Below are 13153 nucleotides of genomic sequence, written 5' to 3'. Positions count from 1 at the left end.
GAACACCATTTATATTGTAGTTTTTGCACTGATGCCAAACTTTGCAGAGACATTAGGTTCACCCTCAAATTCTAACTTGACAGGTGTAAATGCAGAGCTCAGCAGGGTTTTAAAGAATGTCACCAGGTGAAAAGAGGCCAGTTTTCTCATTTATGTTTGTTTTAAGTCCCTCGTACTGTTCCTGAGATCTGGGCCTTTTTAGCACAAATTCTTGTGGTGTGTGCTCAGTAGATAATACAGTAAGTCTAAAGATACGCCCCTGAGGATCCCATGAGCTACACCCACAGGGGAAACCACCTAGCATCAAAACACACGCTAAAAACTGGCCCCATTTAACTGCCAGTTTTAAATCAGAAGCACTGGAACAACTGCCTCTGAATAAGCGTCTTACTACAGGGGTATTATCTTAGTGATGGCACAGTCTCCTGATTTGATGTAAAGCGGACACCCACCACCAACCTAGCCATCTCTTGTGCAGGGAGAATGTAGAAAGCATTGCGGTTCAGAATTTTCCATTGTTCCCGAAGTGATGATATGGTCTAGAATTTTATAAGATTGGAATGGCCAATTAATAAGTATTACTCTACATTGTGACTGGAGGAAGCAGAGAGGAGAAACCCCATAATACAGAAGGCGGATCCTACGTTCACATCTGAATGAATCACATCGGACAGGCAATTACCTGTATAAGCTCTTCTTTGGTGTTGAATTGAGTCAGCAGCACATTCTCCCCATCGGACACCCGTGTCAGAGATATCCCTAATCTTCCACAGGAGTGCTCATGTGCATCGTCCGGTAAGGTCTTGTATAGGCAGTTCCGTATAATCTTCACCAGATTAAACGATGGATGCAGGGGGCCGAGGAACCGCTTTCTCGCCTCCTTGGAGACCTCAATTATGTTAGCACCCGCCTCTCCTAGGAGGTAAAAAAGTATTGCCACATTCAGTACACATTTTAAACAGGTTAACCAAATATTTGGACATTAAAACATATACTCCTTAGTCGTCACGCCATAATGGTACTTTTTTGGTAAAGAAACCATGACAGCTCCCACATAATCTAGATGCATAAAAGGAAATGGTCCAGAAACAAAAGGATGTATAAAACTGTATACCCAGGCAGATCTGCCATTCAGGGACAACCCACGAGGGAGCCAAGATCGGAGAACTGTGGTTCAAATACTTACTGGAGAATTGCGGTTCATCTTGGAAGGCAGAAAACACATGACTGGTTTCCTGGATAATGCTACGCTTGTCAATGGTGAAACGCTAAGGGAATAGTTCACATTGGCTTTGGCAAACAACAAGGTTCTGGCATTATGATAAATGGTTTCACATTGTTCTTGGGAACTTTTGCACACTTTTTATACAGTTTCTCTGAAAAGAGAATGTTCTTTAACTGTCTGATTTCCACAACTTCTATTTACTGAGGAAGTGGGTCTCTTGCACAATAGATTTCTAGCGCTATGGTCGGGTTTTACAGTAGAAACATCCAAATGGATTTTTTTTTTTTTAAGTTCCACATCCTAGTCACATGTATGAACAAATGGAGACTTTATAAAAGTAAAACCTTAAAAATCCAAATATTTCCGAGAAAAACCCGCAAATCCAGCTTAACATCAAGATAAAACAAACTTCCCTTTTAGTAGCAACCGCTTAAGAAAAAAATATTTTCTATATATTTTTTTTTTCTTTTATGACAATTTATAAATACACCTCAGAATCAACAAAGTTTTACAGGTATGCCATTGAAAAGCTAAAGAAACCCAAAGAGGGAGGGGGAAAAAAAAAAAAAAAAAAGTGGCAATTAGTAAGAGGTAGACTGGATTTTCAATTTGGATACAAGAAGTTCAAGATTTAAGATGGGACATTGTCCGATTCCTGGAATAGACTTGCTGCAATGTGAATAGGAGCAGTTGCAATCAAGTGATCAGTCTTGATAGGTTGATATACCTTAACTAGCAAATTGGGTGATCTGATGCTTTAACAAGAGTTTTATATCCAATCACACAGTAAAGTCAGTTTTCAGTAAAAAAAAAATAAAAAAATAAATAAATAAATAAATAGTGTAAGATGTTCAAGACTTGGCAGCAAAAATGAAGGGTAGTATATTTAGCAAATGAAAGCAGATGAGTGATAGAACCCCAATTCTGAAACAATGCCATGAATTGCACACAACACCCTCCATCAATAGTTGGCCAATATGAGACATAAGGCCGCTTTACACGCTGCGACATCGCTCAAGCGATCTCGTTGGGGTCACGGAATATGTGACGCACATCCGGTCACTTTAGCGATGCCGTTGCGTGTGACACCTTTGAGTGATTTTGCATCGTTGCAAAAAAAAAAAAAAAAAAAAAAAAAAAAAAAAAAAAAAATCGCTCATCTGTGACATGGGAGTCCAATCTCTAATATTGTTGCTGCAGCAGTAACGAAGTGGTTCCTCGTTCCTGCGGCAGCACACATCGGTACATGTGACACCGCAGGAATGAGGAACCTCTCCTTACCTGCCTCCCGCCCGCAATGCGGAAGGAAGGAGGTGGGCGGGATGTTCGTCCCGCTCATCTCCACCCCTCCGCTTCTATTGGGCGGCGGTTCAGTGACGCAGCTGTGACGCTGAATGACCCGCCGCCTTAGAAAGGAGGCGGTTCGCCGGTCACAGCAACGTCGCAGGGCAAGTAAGTAGTGTGACGGGTCTGGGCGATGTGCACCACGGGCAGCGATTTGCCAGTGTCGCACAACCGATGGGGGCGGGTACCCACGCTAGCGATATCGGTCACAATATCGCAGCGTGTAAAGCGGCCTTTAGTCCTGGTAGCAGACTGTACCCACCCAAACAAGGTATTTATATAAAACTTGTTTTCTGCGCCTTATTCCTATGATTGTCAGACTATGTAGTATGAGGTTTGGTTTTATCCAGATATTGGGACACTTTTTGCCAAGTGTTGGCAGGAACAGTGTCTGTGCCTCCAGTGATGAAACCATCCACCTGGTCTAACCTGTTGTCCTTTTATTACCCCTTACAAATATCCCATCTCAAAAAAGGAGATTGTCAATAGGTGCACATCTACCCTGCTCTACATTAAAGGAGTGCGATTAGCTTTCCAATGGCCAAGATCAGAGTGATCTCTGCCGTAAAAACAGTTTTATTGCCTCAGCGAAGAGTGACCACAAAATGATCTAAAAGGGAGTTTTATTAGTTTGTAAATAATTGCTAGTAGAAAATATCACAGAAGAGTTGAAACTGGGACACAATACATTATACCAGTGCATGTTCACCTTAGAGCTCTATTAGATTGCATGCAAATAGAGATCAGATGCTGCAGAATCACGACTTGCTGGGGAAGAAAAAAAAAGTCAGACTTTGAAACGCGTACGCCCTAATAAAAATCACTTATTTCACAAAACTGCATGGTTTGATCTCCCGCACCAGCACAGGACTATACCACACCATTCCCTCTACTAAAGTTTAATAAGTTACATTTGGTAAAATGCTGAAAGGCAAAAAACAAACCACTTATAAAGTAAGACACTCAAGTGGTTAAGGCTACTTTCACATCTGGTTTTTGCAGTGCGGCTCAATCCAGCTCAAAAACCTATGCAACGGCGAAAAAAAAACAACAAAAAACGGATCTGTTTCATAAGTTTTTCCATGTGGCCCGTCCATTTTGACAGATGCGGATTGATACTGAGCATGCGCAGTGCAAAACAAAAAAAAAAAAAAACCACGTGCCAAGCAACGTTCCATCCGGCCGCCGCATGGGCTAAATATGCCGCATCCGGCAAAAACCGGACGCAACGCAAGGCCATGTGACACAATACGGCGCTAATGCAAGTCTATGCGGAAAAAAAAACGCAACCGGCGGAAAAAAAAAAAAAGCCTAAGAGATGGAAGAATAATAACTTAGTGTTTTGATAATGCATACCGAATATTCCAATGTCACAAGAAAAACATTCGCGTTCCCCATTGACATTGCATTAGGTTGGTTATTCGTGACGAATACCGGAATGGTACTTTAGGATTCGTTATGAATAATCCAAACACAAATCATTACTATTCGCCCATCACTAGTGCTTAGATCCCCAAAGTAGTTACTGTCAATACCAAGAATATCTAGATTAACATTACTATTCTTAGGAAACATGCTGGATGAGCTTGTTCGGCATTTCAGAGGATGCGAGACAGAATATACTGGTGACACCTCATTATATAACACGCCTGGACTTGTTCATAGAAGACTAGGCTGAAGGCCAGCAATGTCCCCGTGCTCCGAGCGGCTGTAAATGTGACAACTCTGCAATGTGCACTGCCCTTTTCAACAATCAGGCTGATGTCCCCATCATGTGAAAGACTGTTTTTCCCCTCCTGAATGACATGTGACCTAGAGGATATGGCCACAGATCTACACCATATGCACAAAGGTTTTGGCACATCCCTTATCCTCGAATTCATAATCTCTCCATTCAGTCACATCGACCCCGGTGTATAGCACCAGCCCCCCACCCCCATGCCATCTGCCTTTACCAATATGTGAGAATGGCTGGTGGTAAAGAGCTCAGCGATACCAGAGTAATCCTACAATAAGGAACCACCGGTGTAACAAGCCAGTTGCACAAATTGTGCTCCGGGAGCTTCATGCCATGGTTGTCAACGGGTAAGAAGGTGCATGCAGCATCATCACAAGCCGATAGGCAACGTGGTGGCTAAACCGGTTAACCTTCTGTAGGACAAAATGCAAGAGGTATGTATATATAAAAAAAAAAAAAAAAAAAAAAAAAAAAAAAAAAAAAAAGGGGTAGGCATAAAGAATGCTGAAGAGCAAAGTAGAAGGGCTTGGTGCGTTGCCCAAATCCACATATGGACCGCTTAGAACGATCCCACAAAATGTCAGTTAACAGTAAAAGGTAAATATGCCAAGATTTTAGACAATTTGCCAAAGTTTTAAATCATGTACCCTTTACGCTCAGCTTGTAATGCGATGTGCTAGGGAACTGGCTCTGCTCCATGTGTGAGCAAAGGGCAGGCAGCTTTCCAGCGTTCGCCCCTGTGACAGCGCATCATACCGGTCATGGTGGAAAAGCGATCTGGAGAATAGACTCCAGGATATTTAGGAAAAGCCTGCAAGTGCTAGAGAGTAAGTTACAGTGTGCCCTAGCACAGGACAGCAGCATGATCAGGGTATGGAAATATCAAGCATGGCTGTACTGTACCGCAGACTTCATGATAAGAGGTTAAGTGGAGAAAATACTTTATACAATTGCTCAGACTGGGGTCCAAGATGTAACCACTGGCAAACAGATGGAAAAGGGACCCTGTGCAAAAACTGTAAATGGGACCTTTTCAGTCCAATCACTCAAACAGTACAATTCCACCGACTAGGTAGAAATAGGATTCCTAACTCTTGTGACACTTGTGCAGCTGCACCGATTATGTCTGCACCTGGAGGTAACGCTTCTCCTTGTTTGGTGTCATGCCTGTGTAAGTAGGTTTATGAGCCATGCAATGCTCCTCTGGGAAACAATCTGCAAATTGCTTCTTCAGAGAGGAAGAGGACTTTTGCTACTTCCAACTGGTGGCACTAGCGTTAAAGGGAACCTGCCACCACTTTCTTGGACTATAAGTGTGGCGCCCTGGCCTAGCCAGGTCATCACAGATAACACACAAACACCCCCACCCCTAGGACAGCAACATTAGTCAAACAAAACCCTTGTTGCCTCCATCCAGGGTCTGATGTCCACACCAGGTGGGGCGGAGCCAGGCGGTTGGCCCCACCCACCGAGGAGTTCACAGGCCTGGGAGGCGGGAAAAGTGAGAGATAGCGTTTGGAGGTCAAAGTGAGAGGAGAAAACACTTGTCTGGGTCGGAGCCCAGGCACTGACAGCAAGGTTGGCAGACAGTGGTGGCCGTCTGCAGGAGTGGTGGAGCAACGCGGAACCGTAGGACGGGGTTAGGTGTTGGCCCGCCGGTACCGACCGGGGAGCGAAGTGAAGCCAGCACACACAGGCAGGGCCATCGGACCCCGACCAGGCTTGGAGCCGCCGACAACAGTCAAATCCGAATGTGACTGGAACCCCAGGGGTTTCCTAACAGCAAAAGTCCCGATTGAAGGCAACCGTCCACACTGTGAGGGTATACAGCCACCACCAACAGCTAGAGACCCAAAGGCCAGCGCCTGCGGGCACAACGGGCTCCTCCGGCACTCATACACCGGGGAGCAAACTACCGCTGGGAAGCCACAGTCGTCAAACAAGAACACTAAAAGGTGCAGGGAGAGACAGCCATCATCACCTGTCCAGGGAGAGATACAGCAGCCGGCTGCAGGACCCGTCCATCCAGCCGTTTGGTTTACCGGAGACTTTGTGCCTAATTTGCTGAGTGAGTACATCTGTGCCATCCGGCACTGAACCATGCTGCCCCTGCAACCCTGCACCTCACCGGCCCTGCAGCCCCATTACCTCATCGGGCCCCATGACCACTCACCCCTACCCACGGAGGGGGAAAACAACATCCCAGCTGCTCCCCACCATCGCTCCCGGGATCCCCGTTACCAGCAGCTGCGGTGCCCATCTTCACTGCAACCCGTGGGTGGCGTCACGGACTAAATCCCTCAAACCAACCACCCCTTTCACTCACGGGTGAGGAGCGCCGTTCGAGTCCCCGGATCCGGCCCACCAAGGAGCAGCCGCAGCAGCGCCGGACCCGAGCGTTAGCGAGCGCAGCGGCGTCCCCTCCTCCGCCCGCGACATAAGCTGCAGCCACCACCGGTCTCTTATATACAGCACGTTATATACAGCATTCTAAGCCCAGGCCGCTGTGACAACAAACACTTTATAATACTTACATAACGGTCGCTCTGCGGTGGATGAGGGCCTAATGGGAGTCTCCGTTTTCCGGTGCGGGCACCTCCCCTTTCGGCCATCTTCGGCTTCTTTCTGAAGCCTGTGTGCATGACGCGGCTACGTCATACACACTCGCTGGTCCTGTGCAGGCGCACTACAATACTTTGATCTGCCCTGCTCAGGACCGGAATGCCGGCGAGTGTGGATGATGTCGGACACGTCATGCACCGCGGCTAGAGGAGACCAAAGATGGCCGAAAGAGGCGGCTCCGGCACCGGACACGCCCATTAGGCCCTTATCCACCACAGCGCGATCGTTATGTAAATATTATAAAGTGTTTGTTGTCACAGCGGCCTGGGCTCTTATATACAGCATGTTAGAATGCTGTATATAAGAGCCCGGTGGTGGTGGCCGCACCTTATAGTCCAAAAACGTGGTGACAGGTTCCCTATAAAGTCAATAGTGACCCTTTAACAAGTCTTGACAATATGACTTTGGATACAAAGCTAAATCAGAATCTCAATTTGCAGACATTGTTTCAGGGCATTTTCCCTCATCAGTGCAAAGTAAGAGACTTCTGACTAGAAACAATGTCTGCAAATTGAGATTCTGATTTGGCTTTTATCCTAAGTCATACTGCCAAGGTTTGTGGTACGGTAGATATTGACTGAGGATTGCTACTGCCAATAGGTGGCCCTAGAGTTAAACTAAAACAGCTGCACTCAGACGCTAAGGTATACAAAATATTGAAAATAGGAATTTTGACAGTCGTTACCGCTAAGGAAATATGTTTAAAAATGTAAGACACTTCGGTCAGAAAATAGGCCAGTTTTCTGAGCCCAGAAGCCAGCATCAAGGCGTATCTCTTTGCTGGGTTCCTACCTAAATGCTACTTCCAGATCTGAAAAGCCTACAGTTTTATGGGCGGTCAAACCTGCTCACAGAAAATTAAAGATAGCTTCTTCAAAAGAGACTTCAGGCTATTTGCATATTTAATTAAACATAAAATGGCAAGGTTGCGAAGAAGCTTGTTTATATTGGTGGCTGTGCCTGGTACAGTGCTGTTTCTATTGTCTCTGCTTCTCCTCTCCCAGCTGCTGTGAATATCAGAGGTTAGATCCTAAATATTTTGTGGAAAAAGTTTCTTTAAAATGTTTATCAACTATGCACAAACTAGGGTCCCCGACACCCCCATTGTGGATGAATTAGGCAGCATAGTACGAGAGTCAGCACGAGACAACCCCATTTATAAAAGAGCATTCCCAACAACCTGCATGTTCCAGTACAGAGGGGAATACTATTAATACGGAGTCTCATTGTGCCAATGTGTTTACATTCTAAAATTATATAATATGCAAGTAAACAGATATGTAGCTGTTGGCATTGTATAAAAGGCAGTAATGCGAGGTAAAGGTCCTCATTCCAGGCGAAATCTTCTGTCCCGTAAACATTTCTAGGAAGCACATTTCCAAGAAAATGTCCAAGTGTGCTGGCCGAGTGCCAGGAGCGGGCGGTATATACACCCACGAGCGGGATCTCGCCCCCAGACAAGTGTAACCTATAGCTCACATACACGTCAGAGCCACACTAGTTTTCCAGAAAGCTCTGGGTAAATATATTGCTCTCCAATACCAGAGTCAACCCCGCTTATATAGGATTAATCCTCAGAACAAAGGAATCTATTATGAATGAGGAGTATATTTTCAGCCGATTTTGTATTAAGCCAATAAGCCAGATCTGCAGACCCAGCAGCTCATAATGGGAGAGCTGAAAAAGCGCTGTGGGGGGGGGGGGGTAACATATCTGCTCCATAATATCATTAGACAACGTCCATATTACAAACATTAGCTCTTGTACAAAAGGCATTAGATAATGTGCATCCCCCCCCAACAAACCTCATCACCCCCCCAACAAACCTCACCCCCCCCCCCCCCCCCCAACAAACCTCATAAGTGCTCCAAGACTGGGGACTTCAGAAAGTAATTAGATGGAAGAGTTGTGGTCATGCGACCAAAGGCTTTTTTTTGACACTTGTTATGTTGCAGGTTTGCTGCATAATCCTCCCCCAAGACAAGATTGGGTCCCATGCAACTTGCATTGAGTCCATCTCAGAAAAACACTTCAGCATTGTTGTATTGCAACTTAGGTAAATAGATATCATGTTGCCAATTAATACAACTGTTGAGGATGGCTTTTCCATCAAATACTTAACCTCTTGACATAGGGGATTGTGGTAAGGGCCGTTTCAGATCAGCGGTATTCTGCCGCACTCGCAGATCCGGCATAAGGGCAGTACAGTACTTTACAGTTCACTGGCAAGCTCCGGGCACATAGGGTCATGTGACCGGGGCTTGCCGCACTGTCTGTGAACTGTAAAGTACTCTACTGCCCTTGTGCCGGATCCGCGAGTGCGGCAGAATACCGCTGATCTGAAACGGCCCTTAGTGTGTCAATTTGCCTTACATAAGTCAGAGAACCCAAGATGGCCGCCGATTGCCATAGACCCTCCCTTCAGTATCACCGCAGATCGGACCAGAGGACATCATAGACCTGCTCATCAGCATCACCACAGATCCCGCTGATTAAGTCATAGACCCTCCCATCAGCATCACAGATCCACCCATTGACTGTCCCACTGACCAATGGGCATGATCGAACATGCCTACGCCCTTAGTCTATATAAAATGCCACATGTCTAATAAAAGCTCTTCAGTGCCATTTTTCTCTGATCGAGAGTTCACATCTGACCCTTTGTCCGGTGTAAATTCTTTTAAGCATTAGTGATGGGCAGTCCGGCTCTTTTTGGTGATCCAGTTCCTATGGCTCCGTTCACCAAAAAGAGCCGGATCTTTCAGCTCGTTCTTGGCTCCTTATTAAATATGTGTTCACTGCAGTGAACACATTTAAGATTATAATAATGCCGAGAAAAGCCCCACCCACCCGTGGCTAAGCCCCGCCCAATTACAAGCACCCAGATTGCTGAGTAAGCGGAGTTTAGCCGTGGGTGGGCGGGGTTTTGAAGGCGAAAACAGCCTTTTAGATATTTTAGCGGCTCACAGTGGTGATCCGGCTCCTGTCGTTCACAGCAGGGAGCCGGATCTTTGTGTCGGATCGTTCACGACCGACATCACTATTAAGCATTTACTTTATCATTAATTAGAATCCGGCAGTAGGCAACATGAGTGAACCCTGGTTAAGTGTTCACCTTAACACAACAAATCAGCGACACACAGCTAGGACCCAACTGATCACCAATGGCGCACATTTGATTTTACCGAAGGAAGATGCTACTACAGGGCATATGAGTGTAATATACCAGCAGAGCTTCCTGCTGGCTCCGAGAGGACTCCTAAAGTAGCGAACCCCCTAGAAAGTTGTCAAAAAGGGATAACTAGGACACCATGACTGCAAGGCTGAAATTTCAGATCAGTCCAGCCCAGCTAGAAGAGTATTCAGTATCTGATAAACATATAGTACAATGTGTTCATATACTGGATATTTGGCAAGACAGCACTGCATGCCTAAGGGGAGATAACAGAAATATGACCAAAGTGCCTCTGCTCATTTGACAGATGAACGCCTCATTTAGAAGTATGCTTGTTATTTATTAACCTTCTCCCCACCGCCTACCTCAGGAATTCGGGAGAGGGATGTAAATAGAAGCCACGTGATCATGACAAAGATCTACAAAAACTGTACAAGTCATAATAAAAGCTTTGAGAAATCCATGCCCTATAGAAGGGGCAGATGCTATAAGAGTGCAAAGCAGAGGTGCCACCACCGCACATCACCAATGTAAAGAACAGAAGAAAGCTGCTCACCTGATGGGGTCATACTAGGTGCAGGACAACCGTAGAGAGATGAGAAATGGTAATTGAGTGTTGTAGCCTATGGTCCCTTTCACAATCCAGCCATTGGATGGAGTCTCAAGAAGTATGAATGCAACAGTGACCACCTTGCTTTGTGCAACCTTCCAGAAATGTAAAAAGTCACTGGTAGTGGTGTCCAAAATAGAGAATCGTTTATTGACGTGTCACATTTCGGAGTTGGACCAGCTCTGATCAAGCCTATATAGAAGAGTCAGGGGCTTGTAATGTGTGTGCAGACAGGCCAACTGGAACATTATAACCACCAGTTTCATATGGTACAAGTCCATGCTGCAAGAGGTCTTCTGGAGTCTCCATGAGCATCTGTGCCACCCCCGTGTCAGCAGCCGCGCTGCGCAGATCCGGATCCACGGAGGCTCGAGGGGCATCCGTCTCATGGCAACTCGAATGAAGGGCGGTATTTACAGGGGATGGTGTATTGAATGTTTGTGATGCCACCCGTAGTGTGTGGTAAGGTGTAGTACCACCGCTGCAGCTGGGAGTACCCGGAAGAGATGGTGTGGGTAGCCAGGTGTATAACCCCTCCACGGGTGTGGGAAGGGGGGAGGGGGTAAAGCCCCGGGACTCAGTGATGGTGACAGGAACGTGCCGTTGGGGAGGTAAGGGTCACTTGCGTACTCAGTCCAATAACGCTGACACCAACAGCTGAAGTAAACCAAAGTTCTGGACACCGCTGCCGCTGAGCGGGGGGGGGGGGGGGGGAAAGCACGCCTGGGTCCCGGTTCCGTTGGTGTTGCCTGTTGATCTGTGACCTTTTCCCATGGCACCTTGTTTTATCTCTGGTTGGTCCCTGTAGCCTCAAACTAGTCAGGTCTCGATCCCCAGTGTGGCTAACTGAGGGAGCTTGCTCTCAGGGTTCACGCTTGGGATTTCTTGGACCGTATTGGTGGTCATATACCTCTCGTTGAGCTAGTACCCAGATTTTGGAGCGGGTGGAGAGCGGATCTTGAAGGCTCTGTTCTTGTTGGGTAAATTGTCAGGTTGCCTGAAGCTACTCCCTGACCTAGGGTCACGTACCCAGCTGTGCCCTGGCCCCTGCCCGGTGATGGTACAAGGCCGCCAGTTGTCCTCCACGACAATGCTGTGACTCTTGTTACGATCCCCTGGGATCGGGGGGGTCCAGCTCCTACCAGGCCCAGACCACCATCTGCCACCTAGTAGTTCCAAGGAGCGCAGCTCCTGACCTCCTCTCACTTCCAACACTACTCTCGCTCTGACCGACTCACCTGACCGCCCCTTAACCAACCCCCCACGTGGGCGACCCTATTCCACTCAGGCCGTCCACTGGTGTGTCTGGTGGGTGTAGTGCAGGGTGTTCCTAGGATTTGATTAGCTTATTCTTGGCAACACCAATTGGTTAGGGACCCATAACCAAGGAGGAGGTGGATATTGCACAGAAGGGCAGATTGCACAATACCCTGTGACGACCTGATAGGCCAGGGAGTCACACATCCACCAGACTTCCTTGGAGCAATTTTGGTAGGGAGACACTCTTGTAAACTATCAATGACTAGGCTTTTCTGACAGAGTTGCAATAATGATCAATTTCCCATATAATATATCTATCTATCCATCTATATATATAAAAAAAAAAAAAAAAAAAAAGAAGAAGAAGGACACCGTAAGGAAGCGTCGTCGGGTTTGGTAAAATAATGGGCATCCTAAAAGAAACCAGACTGACCTCAGTCAACATAGCAGATCCAGTTTCTCTGTTCCTGGAATATTCACATCTGCATTTCACTGTTACAGGGCCCAACATTAGTCAGACCTAGTGGCTTGTCACACGACTATCCATACTAGGCTATCCATTTATAAGGAGGGTTCAAAGAGGGACCTAAAACAGGTCAGTCTGTAGCCAGCAAATTTGTAATGTTGAGTGTGATGACCATGAAGTAGGTTAATACAAGGTCTGGTTTTGTGCATTTTTTTGTTACCATGTTATGTTAGGGCCAAGTCACACAGGATTGTAGAATGTTAACCAAGAATGGTGAAGCTGTGATGAAAAGGCTCCGCGTAGGAGTGGCTTGGAAGGAACAATCCCTTGCAACAAGAAGTTTTATAACTGGAAGCTTCCTTCATTGCGAGGTCAGACCTACAGTCAAGTGAGCGAGAAGAGTGGAAGGATCATTGGTGCTGAACAAAGCGGGGCTTCGCAATGGGCAGTCTGCCTCCGCTTAAGGTTTTGAGCTGGCATGGCACCTGACTCAGGTGAGGGACTAGGAAGCTCCACCTGTGAGCAACAAACTACCCGGTGAGGAGGGTTGAGACAGTGGAACCACGCAAGTGCAGACCCAGAATGAGGCCTATGGGTAAGGGTTCAGGGAGAGAACAGTTTTACTGCACCACAAGTTAGAAAGTCCCCAAAAGAAGCCAGTAACTGGTTTTGCCAAACCATCAGGTTTAGTCATGGACGGCTCTCCATCTTCT

General features: G+C 46.5%; 1 protein-coding gene across 1 annotated transcript in view; it reads right to left on the bottom strand.

The window, feature by feature from the left end:
• Positions 1 to 13153, bottom strand: part of PNPLA2 (patatin like domain 2, triacylglycerol lipase) — a 44188-nt gene that overhangs the window by 18604 nt on the left and 12431 nt on the right. The window contains exon 3 of the mRNA XM_075326908.1: positions 683 to 915. Within this exon, the coding sequence (XP_075183023.1) occupies positions 683 to 915 (233 nt within the window). The remainder of the gene's footprint in view (positions 1 to 682; positions 916 to 13153) is intronic.

This window comes from Anomaloglossus baeobatrachus, chromosome 10 (genome assembly GCF_048569485.1).
Source record: "Anomaloglossus baeobatrachus isolate aAnoBae1 chromosome 10, aAnoBae1.hap1, whole genome shotgun sequence".
NCBI lineage: Eukaryota > Metazoa > Chordata > Amphibia > Anura > Aromobatidae > Anomaloglossus > Anomaloglossus baeobatrachus.
Note: the sequence above shows the minus strand (reverse complement) of the source record. Positions and strands in the feature narration are given on the sequence as shown.